Genomic DNA, 18,519 nt, shown 5'->3' with positions numbered 1-18,519 from the left:
GTGGTACTGGAGTTCAGGCCCCACTTTGGTGATTGTGGAGTTTAGGCTTGCTGTGGTGATTGTGGAGTTTAGGTTTGCTGTGGTGATTGTGGAGTTTAGGCTTGCTGTGGTGATTGTGGAGTCTAGGCTTGCTGTGGTGGTAGTGGAGTTTAGGCTTGCTGTGGTGATTGTGGAGTTTAGGCTTGCTGTGGTGGTTGTGGAGTTTAGGTTTGCTGTGGTGATTGTGGTATTTAGGCTGGCTGTGGTGATTGTGGAGTTTAGGCTTGCTGTGGTGATTGTGGAGTTTAGGCTTGCTGTGGTGATTGTGGAGTTTAGTCTTGCTGTGGTGGTAGTGGAGTTTAGGCTTGCTGTAGAGGAGTTTAGGTGGTAGTGGAGTTTAGGCCTGCTGTGGTGGTACTGGAGTTCAGGCCCCACTATGGTGTTTGTGGAGTTTAGGCTTGCTGTGGTGATTGTGGAGTTTAGTCTTGCTGTGGTGGTAGTGGAGTTTAGGCTTGCTGTAGAGGAGTTTAGGTGGTAGTGGAGTTTAGGCTTGCTGTGGTGGTACTGGAGTTCAGGCCCCACTTTGGTGATTGTGGAGTTTAGGCTTGCTGTGGTGATTGTGGAGTTTAGGTTTGCTGTGGTGATTGTGGAGTTTAGGCTTGCTGTGGTGATTGTGGAGTTTAGGCTTGCTGTGGTGGTAGTGGAGTTTAGGCTTGCTGTGGTGGTATTGGAGTTTAGGCTTGCTGTAGTGATTGTGGAGTTTAGGCTTCCTGTGGTGGTAGTGGAGTTTAGTCTTGCAGTGGTGGTAGTGGAGTTTAGTCTTGCAGTGGTGGTAGTGGAGTTTAGGCTTGCAGTGGTGGTAGTGGAGTTTAGGCTTGCTGTAGATGAGTTTAGGTGGTAGTGGAGTTTAGGCCTGCTGTGGTAATTGTGGAGTTTAGGCTTGCTGAGGTGATTATCGTGTTTAGGCTTGCTGTGGTATAGGGTTAGTAATGTGATTGTAATTGTAATATAGAATTAGTAGTGTGATATATAGACAGACTTGACAAGTTGGTTTTGATATTGAGGTGGTGGAGCAACAGAAAGACCAAGCCTGTAATGTACTGTCGCTAATGATGAGGTCTGGGAAATAAATCTGGGAATGAGACGCTGTGAATATAAGAACATTTTGTCAAATTAAAAAGACAAATGAAAAAAAAAATAATAATTTTTTTGAGCTCCAATACACGGCCTGATTCAGACCCGCTCGCGAGCGCATACCGCTCGCAAGCGGGTCGATGGCCGGGCAGCGCGTGTGTGAGCCCCATAGCGAGTGAATTTTCACTCGCTGCGGGACTCACTACAAGACGGGGCGGCTGTCGATTGTGATTGACAGCTCGCCCTGTTGCGTGGGCGTGCAGGGGGGGTGGCTGGACAAACGGAGGCGTTCCTGAAGGAACGCCTGCCGTTTGTAGGCGGCCCTACTGACATCACCCGTGTTGTCAGTAGTGAGCTTCCTGCTCTAATAGAGCAGGAAATTCACTGGGGCTTGCGGTGGACGGGACCCTACCACAAGGGTCTCGTTGCAAGCGCGATGGTCGCAACCATCACCTGGCCGCCTGCTAAAGCTGTGGGTGGTCACACACAGCTTAGCAAGCGGCCTGGAGGCCAGCCAAAATAAAAAACAGGCCGCCCTGATTCAGAGCGAGCGCTCGCAAAGAGCGTCTGGCTCTTAATCAGGGCCACAGTGACTATATAACTGAATGGTATGGTGTAAAATATGTAAACAACAACAATAATAATGAGAATGCTCCCAGTTGACTGTCTGTCTATAAAGGAGGCGGGGATGGCTAACCCACCTGTCTGCTCTAACTGGATTACTTTTGTATCTAATGGATGAAAGGTGAGTATCATATTCACTGCTCTACAGGGGGCAGGCATTACATTACATGTATTATTATACAGGGGCAGGCATTACATTACATGTATTATTATACAGGGGGTAGCCATTACATTACCTGTATTATTATACAGGGGCAGGCATTACATTACATGTATTATTATACAGGGGGTAGCCATTACATTACCTGTATTATTATACAGGGGCAGGCATTACATTACATGTATTATTATACAGGGGGCAGGCATTACATTACATGTATTATTATACAGGGGGCAGGCATTACATTACATGTATTATTATACAGGGGGCAGGCATTACATTACATGTATTATTATACAGGGGCAGGCATTACATTACATGTATTATACAGGGGCAGGCATTACATTACATGTATTATTATACAGGGACAGGCATTACATTACATGTATTATTATACAGGGGGCTGGCATTACATTACATGTATTATTATACAGGGGGCACTGATTACATTACATGTATTATTATACAGGGGGCAGAGATTACATTACAAGTATTATTATACAGGGGGCAGGGATTACATTACAAGTATTATTATACAGGGGGCAGGCATTACATTACATTACATGTATTATTATACAGGGGGCAGGGATTACATTACAAGTATTATTATACAGGGGCAGGCATTACATTACAATCATGTATTATTATACAGGGGGCAGGCATTACATTACAAGTATTATTATACGGGGGGCAGGGATTACATTACAAGTATTATTATACAGGGGGCAGGGATTACATTACAAGTATTATTATACACTGGGCAGGGATTACATTACAAGTATTATTATACAGGGGGCAGGTATTACATTACATGTATTATTATACAGGGGCAGGCATTACATTACATTACATGTATTATACAGGGGCAGGCATTACATTACATGTATTATTATACTGGGGGCAGGCATTACATTACATGTATTATTATACAGGGGTAGGCATTACATTACATGTATTATTATACAGGGGCAGGCATTACATTACATGTATTATTATACAGGGGGTAGCCATTACATTACCTGTATTATTATACAGGGGCAGGCATTACATTACATGTATTATTATACAGGGGGTAGCCATTACATTACATGTATTATTATACAGGGGCAGGCATTACATTACATGTATTATACAGGGGCAGGCATTACATTACATGTATTATTATACAGGGACAGGCATTACATTACATGTATTATTATACAGGGGGCTGGCATTACATTACAAGTATTATTATACAGGGGACAGGGATTACATTACAAGTATTATTATACAAGGGGCAGGCATTACATTACATTACATGTATTATTATACAGGGGGCAGGGATTACATTACAAGTATTATTATACAGGGGGCAGGGATTACATTACATGTATTATTATACAGGGGGCAGGGATTACATTACAAGTATTATTTTACAGGGGGCAGGCATTACATTACATTACATGTATTATTATACAGGGGGCAGGGATTACATTAGAAGTATTATTATACACTGGGCAGGGATTACATTACAAGTATTATTATACAGGGGGCAGGTATTACATTACATGTATTATTGTACAGGGGTAGGCATTACATGTATTATACAGGGGCAGGCATTACATTACATTACATGTATTATACAGGGGCAGGCATTACATTACATGTATTATTATACTGGGGGCAGGCATTACATTACATGTATTATTATACAGGGGGCAGGCATTACATGTATTATTATACAGGGGCAGGCATTACATTACATGTATTATTATACAGGGGCAGGCATTACATTACATGTATTATTATACAGGGGCAGGCATTACCTTACATGTATTATTATACAGGGGCAGGCATTACATTACATGTATTATTATACAGGGGGCAGGCATTACATTACATGTATTATTATACAGGGGCAGGGAGTACATTACAAGTATTATTATACAGGGGGCAGGCATTACATTACATGTATTATTATACAGGGGCAGGCATTACATGTATTATTATACAGGGGCAGGCATTACATTACATTACATGTATTATACAGGGGCAGGCATTACATTACATGTATTATTATACAGGGGCAGGCATTACATTACATGTATTATTATACTGGGGGCAGGCATTACATTACATGTATTATTATACTGGGGGCAGGCATTACATTACATGTATTATTATACAGGGGGCACTGATTACATTACATGTATTATTATACAGGGGGCAGGCATTACATTACATGTATTATTATACAGGGGGCACTGATTACATTACATGTATTATTATACAGGGGGCAGAGATTACATTACAAGTATTATTATACAGGGGGCAGGGATTACATTACAAGTATTATTATACAGGGGGCAGGCATTACATTACATTACATGTATTATTATACAGGGGGCAGGGATTACATTACAAGTATTATTATACAGGGGCAGGCATTACATTACAATCATGTATTATTATACAGGGGGCAGGCATTACATTACAAGTATTAATATACGGGGGGCAGGGATTACATTACAAGTATTATTATACAGGGGGCAGGGATTACATTACAAGTATTATTATACGGGGGGCAGGGATTACATTACAAGTATTATTATACAGGGGGCAGGTATTACATTACATGTATTATTATACAGGGGCAGGCATTACATTACATTACATGTATTATACAGGGGCAGGCATTACATTACATTACATGTATTATACAGGGGCAGGCATTACATTACATGTATTATTATACTGGGGCAGGCATTACATTACATGTATTATTATACAGGGGTAGGCATTACATTACATGTATTATTATACAGGGGCAGGCATTACATTACATGTATTATTATACAGGGGGTAGCCATTACATTACCTGTATTATTATACAGGGGCAGGCATTACATTACATGTATTATTATACAGGGGGTAGCCATTACATTACATGTATTATTATACAGGGGCAGGCATTACATTACATGTATTATACAGGGGCAGGCATTACATTACATGTATTATTATACAGGGACAGGCATTACATTACATGTATTATTATACAGGGGGCTGGCATTACATTACATGTATTATTATACAGGGGGCACTGATTACATTACATGTATTATTATACAGGGGGCAGAGATTACATTACAAGTATTATTATACAGGGGGCAGGGATTACATTACAAGTATTATTATACAAGGGGCAGGCATTACATTACATTACATGTATTATTATACAGGGGGCAGGGATTACATTACAAGTATTATTATACAGGGGGCAGGGATTACATTACATGTATTATTATACAGGGGGCAGGGATTACATTACAAGTATTATTTTACAGGGGGCAGGCATTACATTACATTACATGTATTATTATACAGGGGGCAGGGATTACATTACAAGTATTATTATACAGGGGGCAGGGATTACATTACATGTATTATTATACAGGGGGCAGGCATTACATTACATTACATGTATTATTATACAGGGGGCAGGCATTACATTACAAGTATTATTATTCGGGGGGCAGGGATTACATTACAAGTATTATTATACAGGGGGCAGGGATTACATTACAAGTATTATTATACACTGGGCAGGGATTACATTACAAGTATTATTATACAGGGGGCAGGTATTACATTACATGTATTATTGTACAGGGGTAGGCATTACATGTATTATACAGGGGCAGGCATTACATTACATTACATGTATTATACAGGGGCAGGCATTACATTACATGTATTATTATACTGGGGGCAGGCATTACATTACATGTATTATTATACAGGGGGCAGGCATTACATGTATTATTATACAGGGGCAGGCATTACATTACATGTATTATTATACAGGGGCAGGCATTACATTACATGTATTATTATACAGGGGCAGGCATTACCTTACATGTATTATTATACAGGGGCAGGCATTACATTACATGTATTATTATACAGGGGGCAGGCATTACATTACATGTATTATTATACAGGGGGCAGGGAGTACATTACAAGTATTATTATACAGGGGGCAGGCATTACATTACATGTATTATTATACAGGGGCAGGCATTACATGTATTATTATACAGGGGCAGGCATTACATTACATTACATGTATTATACAGGGGCAGGCATTACATTACATGTATTATTATACAGGGGCAGGCATTACATTACATTACATGTATTATTATACTGGGGGCAGGCATTACATTACATGTATTATTATACTGGGGGCAGGCATTACATTACATGTATTATTATACAGGGGGCACTGATTACATTACATGTATTATTATACAGGGGGCAGGCATTACATTACATGTATTATTATACAGGGGCAGGCATTACATGTATTATTATACAGGGGCAGGCATTACATTACATTACATGTATTATACAGGGGTCAGGGATTACATTACATGTATTATTATACAGGGGGCAGGCATTACATTACATGTATTATTATACAGGGGCAGGCATTACATTTATCATTACACAGGGGACACATTTCATTTATTATTATACAGGGGACAGACATTACGTTTATTGTTATACAGAGGGCACTATTATTATTATACAGGGAACACACATTACATTTATTATTATACAGAGGGCACTATTATTATTATACAGGGGGCACACATTACATTTGTCATTATAATGGGGATACATATTTCATTTATTATTATACAAGGGACACACATTATACCTATTACTATTATACAGGGGACATACAGTACATTACATTTATCATTATACAGTAAGTACATATTATACAGGTGGCACAGATCACATTTATTGTTCTACAGTAGACACAATTATTTTATTAACCCTGGCACCCATTGGCATCCCTTGATGCAGAAGCCTAAATGTGTGCTGGTGCCAACCATTCCTCCCCCCACCTTCCCTCCAGAGGACGAGGAACAAAGCTACATAATACGGTGTGAGGGGTTTTTGTCTTACATCCTAATAGGCAGTATAGCTGCAGTTTGAGCAATGTTACCTGTGCCCGTTTTGTGGAATAACTATGCTCTGTTTGTTGTTGACAATTTCCCTGTTAATCTACAGCATCATTCTTGTGTATCCAGTGTGCATCATGCTTGCAGTCATGCCTTACTCTTCATTGAGTGGCCCAGAGAAAATTGATGTCTTTGGAATGCTATTTAGGTTTACATACCTGTACCCCTAGCTCATTTCAGAAACTGATGGCAGAGTCCACGTGGAGACCTTCGCAGACCACTGTGTGTTCATCATTGAGGGAGCAGAGAAGCTAGACGAAGGCGCCTATACTGTTCTGGTTAAGAACGAAGCCGGAGAGGACAAGGCAACCATCAATGTGAAAGTCATTGGTCAGTCACCAAAGAGATCGCACAATCTCACAAGGCACTAAGAGAAGAATGTTGCCATTTTTACACTTGTTAGATATTTGCAAGTGAAATTTAACATATTTTATAATCTAGATATTTTATGCAGATTTGGTTGTGTACGAGCAAACTTCTTTATTTCTGTGATCCATAGGAAGTAAGGCACCCCAGGCCAAACATTGCCCATCCATGATCTGTCAGTAATCCTCCATGGTCTCCAGTACATCCTTTGTCTGCCAATAATCCTCCATGGTCTGCTAGTCTACCCATGGTCTGATAGTAATCTTCCATGGTCTATTAGTTCACCCATGGTCTGCCAGTAATCCTCTATGGTCTGTTAGTCCACACATTGTCTGCCAATAATACTATGGTTTGTTAGTTCACCCATAGTCTGCCAGTTATCCTCCATGGACTGTTAGTCCACCCCTGGCCTACCAACAATTCCCCCATGTCTGTAAGCCCACCCATAGTCTGCCAGTAATCTTCCATGGTCTATTAGTTTATCCATGGTCTGCCAGTAATCCTCCATGGTCTGTTAGCGCACCCATGATCTGCCAGTAATCCTCCATGGACTGTTTGTCCACTACTGGCATACCAATAATTCCCCATGGTCTGTTATCTTACCCATAGTCTGCCAGTAAGCTTCCATGGTCTGTTATCTTACCCATAGTCTGCCAGTAATCTTCCATGGTCTATTAGCTCACCCATGGTCTACCAGTAATCTTCCATGGTCTGTTAGTTCACCCATGGGCTGCCAGTAATCCTCTATGGTCTGTTAGCCCACCCATGGTCTGCCAGTAATACTCTATGGTCTGTTAGCCCACCAATGGTCTGCCAGAAATTCTCTATGGTCTGTTAGTACACCCATGGTCTGCCATAATGTACCCTCCAACCATGGCATCTTCCACATTGTTATATATTATTGCCTGAGGTTCACTTATGTCTTGCTTTGTTATAATAGCAATTTTCAAAAAGAGTCTTCTACAGACCATGTAACAATTCTCACTGTTTCTTTTTACAGAGGTTCCAGACCCCCCCGAGTCCCCCAAGATCCTTAATATTGGAGAGGATTTCTGTACAGTACAATGGGAGGCACCCAAGTATAATGGGGGCATGCCACTCATGGGTAAGTGCAATTCCAAAAAGCAACAGTAACAATAAAGTTTCCACTATTTCCACTGTGGTGTCTGAGGCAGTACCTGGCAAAGTGCTTCAAATTCCTTACAAAGTAAATGTTTTTGTTATAATGCAGTATAAACTATAAATATACCTTTATTAATCAGCAATGGATGAAGCTTGAAAAGACAATTCAGACATTGAACCAAGAGCATATGACCTGGGAGGGGAAATGAAATTAGCCGCCGTAACTTACCGCATGCTAATTCATCCCCGGGGGTGTCCAGTTAGCCCTGAAGGCAGTTGGCAGGCTGCACTTATCGGAGATAACCAACGGGTGAAGCGATGCACTTAACGCATAGTTCTGTGAACTAATCACTGATTCTATGTGTTAACGCCTATTAACATATGTTAACGCCTGTTAACACGTTGATTTGACAGGTGTTAAAAAGCCTCACGAGTAAAAAGGGACTCTAACTGAATGGCGTGGGGCATTAAAGGATAGCCCGAGGCTATCTCCCTTTTTCACCCTCGGTAACTAAACTGTGCTAATTGCATTCAGCCCTAATCGGTGCAATGGCCTATATGAATGAAATTGCATTTGACTTTGGTCTATTGCAATCATGCATCTGATTGGTTGGTATGGGTTACTGTATAGTTTACACTTATGTAGTGTTCCAGGAACTGTAAAATTGTATTAATGTAAATCATTTTATTGTATAAACAATAAAGTGCATAACTAAATCACATAATGCAATGACAAATCCAAGTATGCAAGAGGTCCCAGGTGTATATAATAGACAAATGGCTTAAATTTGTGCTTGTACATCCAATATAGTTTTATAATTTATTCATATATAAACAACATATGCAAAAAGTTTCAACAAGTTAGCTTCTCCTCCACCTTCCTTAAAGAACATATGTAGAGGAGGCAGGGTGGCCACATCAATGTCATGTTTAGGCGCTAAGTGCTGGAGCTCTCCATGGTTCTAATAACATCAATAATGTCTGAATAGTCATTTTCCAGCAATGGGTGTTGACTTATGTTTACCACTGGGAGCAGCAATACAGATATAACTTACAGCTACATATAATAATTTGTTCTTCTATTGCTACCACTTCGCCCATATGAAATACATTCACTGAATTTGCCTCACACCCGTAGGTTACATTTTGGAGAGGAAGAAGAAGAAGAGCTTCCGATGGATGCGGCTCAACTATGATCTGGTCAATGAACTGACTTATGAATCCAAGAGAATGATTGAAGGAGCGATATATGAGATACGTATCTATGCCGTAAATGCCATCGGCATGTCCCGTCCCAGCCAGCCCTCACAGCCATTCATGCCAATCGGTAAGTTGGCCAAAAGTGGGGATTTTTTTTCACCCTCACATAACTGTTATTCAATATACATCACTATACAAGGGTTGGAGATTAGGTTTAGGCGTTAGGCTGAAAATTGGGTGTCAACATTTTTCGACATCTTCAATGTCGACATTTTGAACATGTGGAAATTTTTTGCCAGTGTTGGCAGTTTTCATAATCGACATTATGGTTGTCAACATTCTGAACGTGTCTGTCAACATTATGGTGTCTAGATAATTAATATCGACATTATGAATGTCGGTAAAACTAAACTCCAGGCATATACTGTAGAATTTTGACTTTCATGTAGGATGCTCTTAAAATAGAGATGTGCGTAAGCCCCCATGTTTTCACTTTGACAAAACACACTCAAGTGTTTTGGTTTGGTTTTGCATTTCCTTAAAATTGATAAAAACAGCTAAAAACTTGTAATATGGGCAGATTCATTTTAAATTTAGAGTTGAGCTAAGGTGAGTCTACCCTCTACATCTGCCTGCACATTTTAATTGGATTTGCTCCCAATGCTAAATGAGGACCATTGTGCTAAATGTAGAAGCTCTATTCACTTTAGTAATTGTAATAAGTAATTCCTCTGACGTCACCCTTTCAGACAGATCAAAAAAGGATAGAAGAGTAAAAAGATCCATTTATACTGCATGCGTGGGCAACTCAAAGCTAATGCAAAAGCTGATCTAATAGAAACGGCTATATTATACTGGTGGATTACACTGGTTGCTCACTGGTGCTTGCACTTGTAATGGGGGTTCATCAATGTAGAATACGCCAATGAACATTTTTAGGTCACTGCTGGTGGGGGCTCCAGGACAGCTGCTGTCTTCCTTTGCAGTGCATGGAGCCACTTCCCGGACCACACATAATATTTTCTATTAGTTGTTCTGGAGGGGGCGTAGCCGTGCCTCCCGATTTGACCACTCCCCCTTCGGTTCTCAGGCCCTGAGGCTGCCTCAACGGCCCTGGATAAATGAGAGTGCCCCCTAACCATTCTGCCTCTTGGGACACTGCGGCCCAACGGTGGGACTGTGCTACAGTGCTTGAAAAGCGGGCCTGTCCCACCAAAATTGGGATGGTTGCGTGTATGCTGAAGGTTCAAACTACCTGATGTCATCAAAGGAATAAGTAGAAATTAATAACAAAAATCTACAAAAATAGGTGTGTCCAGCCCGGCAGAACATTACACAAATATTAAAACTCCATTTATGGGACATCTATTCGTGCCTTTGAAACATAACCTCATCCTGTGCTGACAGGGATGTCTCATGACTGTCGCCCTCTCTGTGTATGGTACTAGGCTGAGTAAGCTGAGCACAGTGACCTCACCTTTCAAAAAGTTCTGCTACGATCCTCTTTTTTTTTTTCATTTTATTTTTAAACTGCAGACCCCGCACTAGTTCTTCATCTGTGTTAGTGCCTCTATTTACCCACCAATCACATTTCAAAGAACATGCCCACATCCTGCTCTTTCTTATAAATAAGGGGGGGGAGGGGTATACAGTATGCTCCTAATTGATGTTCTAAGAAAATGTGCAATATGAAAAGGGTAAAAATATCACAAGTCTATCACACTCCCTAAGTTACATTCCACACAAATCTGTTTTGCCCACGCCTGTCACTCCTCATCCACTGCATGAAGACCAGGCAGGATGCTGAGGAACCTAAAATGTTTTTGTACATAGCCATGGTCATGTATTGACCATCATTGAAAATTTTGATCAAGTTAACAGAACCAATGTATGTGATGACCTGTGGTATAAGTATAACTTGTTTCAATTAGGACTCTATGGGCCTCATTCAGAGGCGGTCGTAGGATGCAAGCGGTCGTTCTGAAACAGGGCGGCCGCTTGCATCCTGAACGGCCGCCTCCATGACGGTCGTTAGGCTGTGGGTTAACACCCACAGCTCTAACGACCAACAAGGGTGATGGTCGTGATAGTCAAGACCATCGCGACCATCGGAGCTTACGACGAGACCCTAAGGTAGGGTCTCGTCAACCTTAAGCCCCAGGGAGCTTCCTGCTCTGATCGAGCAGGAAGCTCCCCACTGACATCACTGATGATGTCAGTGGGGCCGCCCCCAAACGGCAAGCGTTCCTACTGGAACACCTCCGTTTGGCCAGGCACGCCCCCGGCCCGCCCAGAAAACGGGGCGAGCTGTCACTCAACATCGACAGCTCGCCCCGTCTACGACAAGAACCCTAACGACGTATCACCCATCGTTAGCCGGGTCTCGCGCATGCGCACGACGGAGCCGGCTCCGTCGTGCGCATGCGCTGTGGGGCAACATCGAGTCGGTCGTGAGTGCTCAGCTGAATGAGCTCCAATATGTCATAGGTCTAGAATTTATTTTTTTGTCTTGTTGAAAGTATCTGTATCGCCTTTAATCCTTTTTTTTTTTTCCAATATATACTTACTGATTCTACACCTGATTGGGCAGGTCCTGGTAAAGAGGATTGGGCAGACACAAAAAAATCTTTTGCGCCAGAAATCACTATTTACCATTTTTTTCTATTGAATTTTACACTGTAAATTATATTTTTGGGTTGGATAAAATGTAAATAATTATTGGCAAATTTTCTAAATCCTATAAATAAAAATACCATTTTTTTTTTGTTTTTGTTTTTTAAATTAATGTCATCAACATGACTTTAAGAAGTACAGTAATAAACTACTTGCGCTTCAGATATCAGCTTAATGCTAGTTGCGACAATAAGTGAATTTTTGTCCTTCGCAATTTAATGACCAACATTCCAGATCTCAATCAAACATGTACTGTATGGTTTCTGAAGGGGTGTGAATATTATTATTACCTCTATGTTCAGTCTGTTAGAGCCGCAGCAGAAACATCGTTTAGGTGACCTCTCTAACACACATCCAGTAAAATGAGTACTTGTACGACACCATAAAGGTACTACGATTTCAAAATAGCCTTTGCTGTAGTCTGCTGCCATCCATGGTAAGGCATGATGCAAGGGAGAGGCTATGTAATACCATCCAACTAAGATGCAAATGCAGCCAGAGGTATCTGCAGGAAATAGACACCTGCTGTAGGCATCTGCGATCCGGGTGAAGTGTCTGTAGATACTTCTTCGGATCACCACAGCCAGGCTCCATAAGCCAAAGGTTACTTAACCTCGTCGTCAGAACCTCTCAGCCAGGTTCAGGACCTTGGACTTGGCACATCTACAAAACTGAGGCGACCCACCCCCCCTCCCCGTTTCGTAGAACGATCTTGGTCGCCGCCCCCAAATACAGCAAGGTGTCAATTGCTGTGTCTATATGAGGACTACCGTAATAATGATTATTTTGGCACCTATATGTATAATAGGGTTTAGATTTAGTTCAGTATTCAACAAAATTCTTTTAATATAGGCTTTCCTATTAGGTCAAATCTTGCGGTGTAGATAGTCTTACTTTAAGAATTGTTATGGTATGATTCGGATTAATACTGTATGGCAGCAGCCATTGAGCCTATTCATATGATGTTCTGATGTCCCCCAAGTTTTCACATGGAACCTTTCACTGTCCTCTCAGCTACTCGTGAGCTATCACCAGCTTGTTGTCTATGAAGACAGTCTACTCAACCATCAGTCACAGCCACTAGGGTTTCAGGTTGTGTAACTGGAGACATACCAGACAGACAAATAGGCTAGGCCAAACATTTCTCTTACATGGATTGGATTACTGTCCGCGTACGCCTGCTGCCTTGCAGCAGTAAATCATTTGGCAATTACAGAATATTAATATGCAGCTGGATCTGGGCACAATGGAATTTGTACTTCATTTACTTATCACTGCACAATTTTGTACCCTGTAGTATTTTTTTCACCTAAAATGATTTTTTGGGCAATGAGAACCAGGTAGGGATGGCATTTGCCAAAATTCAGAGCGAACACCAAAGGCGCCACTTGACCTCGCTTCCAGTGTATTTTCATATGACTTTTTTCATAGTTTAGAGAATTATAGTTTTTTATTTATTTTTTGATAATGACCTTGGCCAGATTCAGTAATCTATTTATCGGGAGATATGCCGAAAATGGGCAATTTCAATATAGTTATGGATTCTTAGTAAAAGATTAGCGCCGGCAGTCGGCGGGTTCTATAATCCGCTATCCAAACTATATTGCAGGAGTGGCCTATTTAAGGAAAATTGTGGCGGTACGTCTGCTGCAGCAATCCTCCTATTGCTATCACTATCTCAGGCCAGCAAAACAATGATTTCTTTCTTTATTTATTTATTTAAATACTATTTTTCCTGGAAAAAAAAATTTGCTTACAAATTTTTTTATTTTTTTTTTAATTTACTTTTGTTTTGTTTTTTTTAATGAAATTAGATCTATAAGACTCAGTCCGAGCTTCCAGTCCACTGCACATGTGTGAACCTGGCAAAACCCACTCTTAGGTACACATATGCATCTAGACTGGGCGGCAAAGTGGTAAGTTGCCGGTGGAGCAGTAAGTTCAGCCTTACCGCTGCCAGGCAGCATTGCCAGGGAGATGAGAATCACTCTGCATCGTTCATTGTCTTTACTACAGCCTGTGTCACTGGCAAATGACTTGTGGGTCCAGCTGCTTCATATTACAAAACAAAACCTTATAATCTGCCCCTTTTATGCACTGTCTATGGTACCACTGGTGGCAGGCCAGGGCGGTAAGGAGGGGTGTGCGAGCGGTGCTGTCGCCAAGGGCGCAGAGTCCTGGGAGCAGCACCCACGGCATCTGGCTAGCAGGTCTTCTGGAATGGCACCCTGTGGCCAGGAGCACTGCTTAAGTGCTGCTCGGAGCGTGCAAAGGATGCTCCAGGCAAGTGTCCTGCATTGTATGGAACTGCCCAAAGCGCCGAGCATTTGTATACTTCCTCCTACCTGCGGCCCCGCCTCCTTGCCAGGCGTCACATGTTCTTGGTCGGGGCCAGCACGGGGCGCCGGTGAGCCCGGCTACAGTGCTGGGCAAGCCTGATTGCTATCCCGAACTTTCTCAGCACATCACTGGTTAGAAACAAACAAAGAAACAATATAAAAAATATATATATATATTTCTAAAAATAGAGCAAACAAAAGGGGCACCACATCGTGCATTAAAAGATAAAAAAAATTTTATTCAACAATTACATCTGACTGCAAAGTGCATTCGTACCAACGCTGGCGGTTCATCCACCGCAGGTAATATAGCATGAACCAAAGACCTCAAGCAAACAGCAGGTTCTTGTAATCCTCGGCTCTACGCCAAGCCACGTCCCTCCGCGTTTCTTCACTAGGACTTCGTCTGACAAAGTCCTAGTGACGAAACGCGTATGGGCATGGCTTGGCGTAGAGACGAGGATTACAAGAACCTGCTGTTTGCTGGAGGTCTTTGGTTCATGCTATATTACCTGCAGTGGATGAACCGCCAGCGTTGGTACGAATGCACTTTGCAGTCAGATGTAATTGTTGAATAAAAAATTTTTTATCTTTTAATTCACGATGTGGTGCCCCCTTTGTTTGCTCTATTTTTAGGAATTTGTGTGCCTGGCCGGAACAGGTTATTTTGGGGGAAGACGCCGACCTTTATCACGGTCTTGATGCAGGTGGTAGAGAATATATTTGACGTTTTAAACAGAGCTATGTTATTTTAAACACCCTCAATAAAGCTCCTTCTTGTAGAGTGTAATATAATTTTATATTACAGATGACTCAGATCTCTGTGACACTCATGGGATCCGTTGCGGCATCTGTTATAATCTCCAAATTGCTCTGATAATTTGTATCTTATCATAAAATATTGCCTAAAGTCACCTTGCACATAATGACACTGAGGTCACTCATTAAGATGACATGCATCCAACATACCCTGGATGCACGTCATAATTATATATATAAGAATGCAAAAACTTTGTTTAGCAATGTTTGGGATAATCTCTATTTTCCTTACTTAGTCCCTGTATGCATTCCTTTTCTCAAATTTTTTTTTGGGGGGAAATTATCATTCCTTGTCTGGCTTTAGTTTCATAAATGTGCTGATGGGAATGTGTTTGCTATATTTAGAGGTGAGAGCATAAGGGTGATTGAGGATCAAGGCTCGGAGAGAGTTGAAAGAAATGTATCTTCCTATGGAGAAGGGGTGGGCTGTTGGGGTCTCTGTTGAGATCATCCTCCCTTCTCTCCTCCACTTGTACAAATCCTGGGTTATTACAGCCCAGTGTTTCCTCTACCATCCTTACACTTGTGCCGTGAGCTGAAGAGTTTGGTTTCAGCATCTGAGAGCCCAGCAGATCCACCATGACTCGTGTGTCCAAAACTGAGGAGCCTGCGCCAGCAGACTCCCCAAGGACAACCAGGAGGCACAAACCTAAACAAGAAGTTTTAGGTCAGGGCTGTTTTTTTTTTAATTACTATGCAAATTGGGATATTGAATGCATCTTGATTCTGAGGGTTCCGGCTGTGTTGGGTTGAGGCCATCTGGTGAAACTACTAAGGAATGTTTGGAACCTGTTGTGTTTTACACCATGAAATTCATTAATTTCCTATTCATGTGAAGTTTGCGACATGGTAACAGCTGGTGTACGACCGTGAGTTCTTTTTAATAGCTTGTTTGATTTAGACTAGTGTATTGTATCCTTAAAATGACCTTTTTGGAATTGAATTGGAGTATTTTCCTGGTGCTCCAAAGGTTGTCTGGCTATTGATATAAATACTGGAAAATGAGTCGTGTATTACAATGATGATTTAATAGTTTGTTTGCAGAATGACATAATAGTAGAGGACAAAGACAGTTGTCAAATGAGACCATTCAATAATAATTATCTGGCTGTATAAGGTCTTATTTTTGTTTTTAGATTTTGTTTCCTTTTTTTATGTGTTATGTGTGCAGTAATTATCTTGTTCTGATTAGAATATATAAACTCACGGTACTGATGCATCTTCCCAGTACATACATGATATATTAATGCTACTCATGTTTTCTTTATGTGGATTTTTTTTTTTTTATTGAGGAGAGAATTGTAATATCCAACTAGTCTATAGCGCACAAGCTATACCAAGCTTATACCAAGGTGGATTTGAACCTGGGAAAACTATATGGGCAATTTTACTACATTTAAATAAATAAAAAAATGGCAAAACATTGTGTCATTCACAACTGTTAGGCTATTATTATAAATGACACAGAATGTATCACTGTATATACTGTAAATCCTCTTAAAGGGGCCTATGTATTAATAATCGCAGAGCTGCTGTGACTATTAGGGATCCGTATCGTGGCGGATATTTTAATCTTTAAGAAAATATCCCTGCTATGTACAAGGGGAACAAGCAGGGACAGTGGTGGCTGTAAACGCTGCTCCTGCGAGTTATATCCCCGACATTTTGTGAAAGACTTCTCCGGGGGGAAGCTGACACTGCGTCTGCGAGCAGCACCTGCCTCCGGCCCCGGCCGGTGGCTGCGGGAGAGAAATCGGAAGACCTCTCTCCTGCTAGTAAGCATCTATAGGCTTAAAGCAGTTTACACCATGTAAAGATGGTGCAAACTACAGGGGCCAATCTCCGAAAAGCTTCTTTTTTTGGAGTTTGGTATATAGGGCTAAGATCGTAGTCCCCATTGATAATAATGAGAACTGCGATCTGCGGTACTAATTAGCACTTTGCTGGAGTTTTCTGTGAAAGCACCTGCATTGTGCTATTAGTACATTAGCAACAGTTCATAAAATGATGCAGAAACGGCAATTTCAACATCATTTTATGAAAAATAAGCTTGATAAATGAGGAGAGGGGCCCCGTGTGCAATGTCCGAGGGCCCCTCACCCTTCACGCCGGCCCATGTGCACAGTGACAGGTTCTACCACGCCCGGAGCCATTTTTCCTGTCATTTCTCACAGCCACCGCACAAGGAAAGTCTTTTGAATGGGTGCAGGGTGTGCGGTGTGGGGACCATGTGCACCACACACCCTGCACCCATTATAGATACACCACTGCATATACAGTAATAAGCATGATGACATAAAACAGTGGCCCTGATTCAGAGCTGGACGCTCTGACAGAGCGCTCTCTCTGAATCAGGGCCGGCCTTCTTGTTTTTTAGAGCTCGCATAGCTGTGGGTGACCACCCACAGCTATAGCGAGCGGGCAGGAAGACGGTCGCGATGGTCAAGACCATCGAGCTTGCGACAAGACCCTTGTGGTAGGGTCTCGTTGCCGCAAGCCCCAGAGAGCTTTCGGCTCTCACAATGATGTCAGTGGGGCTGCCCCCAAACGGAGGCGTTCACATGGGAACGCCTCAGTTTGGGCAGCCACTCCCCCGGCCCGCCCACCAAAGGGGGCGTGCTGTCACTCAACATCGACAGCCCGCCCCCTTTGGTGCAAGACCCGGAGCGACGGATTGCCCGTCGCTATCCGGGTCTCGCGCATGCGCACGACGGAGCCGGCTCCTTCCTGCGCATGTGCACTGGGCCACCATCGACCCACTTGTGAGCGGATAGCGCTCGCGAGCGGGTCTGAAACAGGCCCTGTATCCTTACTGTCAGGCATGTATCCTTCCCACAAATGATGATTCATTCTGGTGCATATCCAGTCAGGTATTCTCCATGCTGTATTAGTAATTATATGTTGTATTACTTTTCTGTCCGTCTAGCTCCTACCAGTGAACCCACTAATCTGACAGTGGATGATGTCAGTGACACCAGCATTACACTAAAATGGCGACCACCAGAGAGAGTTGGTGCCGGAGGATTGGACGGCTACAGTGTGGAATACTGCAAGGAGGGCTGTAAGTCTTTCACTCACATACTTAAGT

At 42.0% G+C, this 18,519-nt stretch overlaps 1 protein-coding gene across 1 annotated transcript in view; it reads left to right on the top strand.

Moving 5' to 3' along the window:
* Positions 1-18,519, top strand: part of MYBPC3 (myosin binding protein C3) — a 165,698-nt gene that overhangs the window by 123,302 nt on the left and 23,877 nt on the right. The window contains exons 20-23 of the mRNA XM_088448639.1: positions 7,083-7,242; positions 8,279-8,383; positions 9,539-9,727; positions 18,358-18,492. Coding sequence (XP_088304765.1) covers positions 7,083-7,242; positions 8,279-8,383; positions 9,539-9,727; positions 18,358-18,492 — 589 coding nt within the window. The remainder of the gene's footprint in view (positions 1-7,082; positions 7,243-8,278; positions 8,384-9,538; positions 9,728-18,357; positions 18,493-18,519) is intronic.

Source organism: Taudactylus pleione, unplaced genomic scaffold (assembly GCF_031769625.1).
Source record: "Taudactylus pleione unplaced genomic scaffold, aTauple2 ptg000462l, whole genome shotgun sequence".
NCBI classification, from domain to species: Eukaryota; Metazoa; Chordata; class Amphibia; order Anura; family Myobatrachidae; genus Taudactylus; species Taudactylus pleione.
This window is presented reverse-complemented; position numbering and strand designations above follow the sequence as displayed.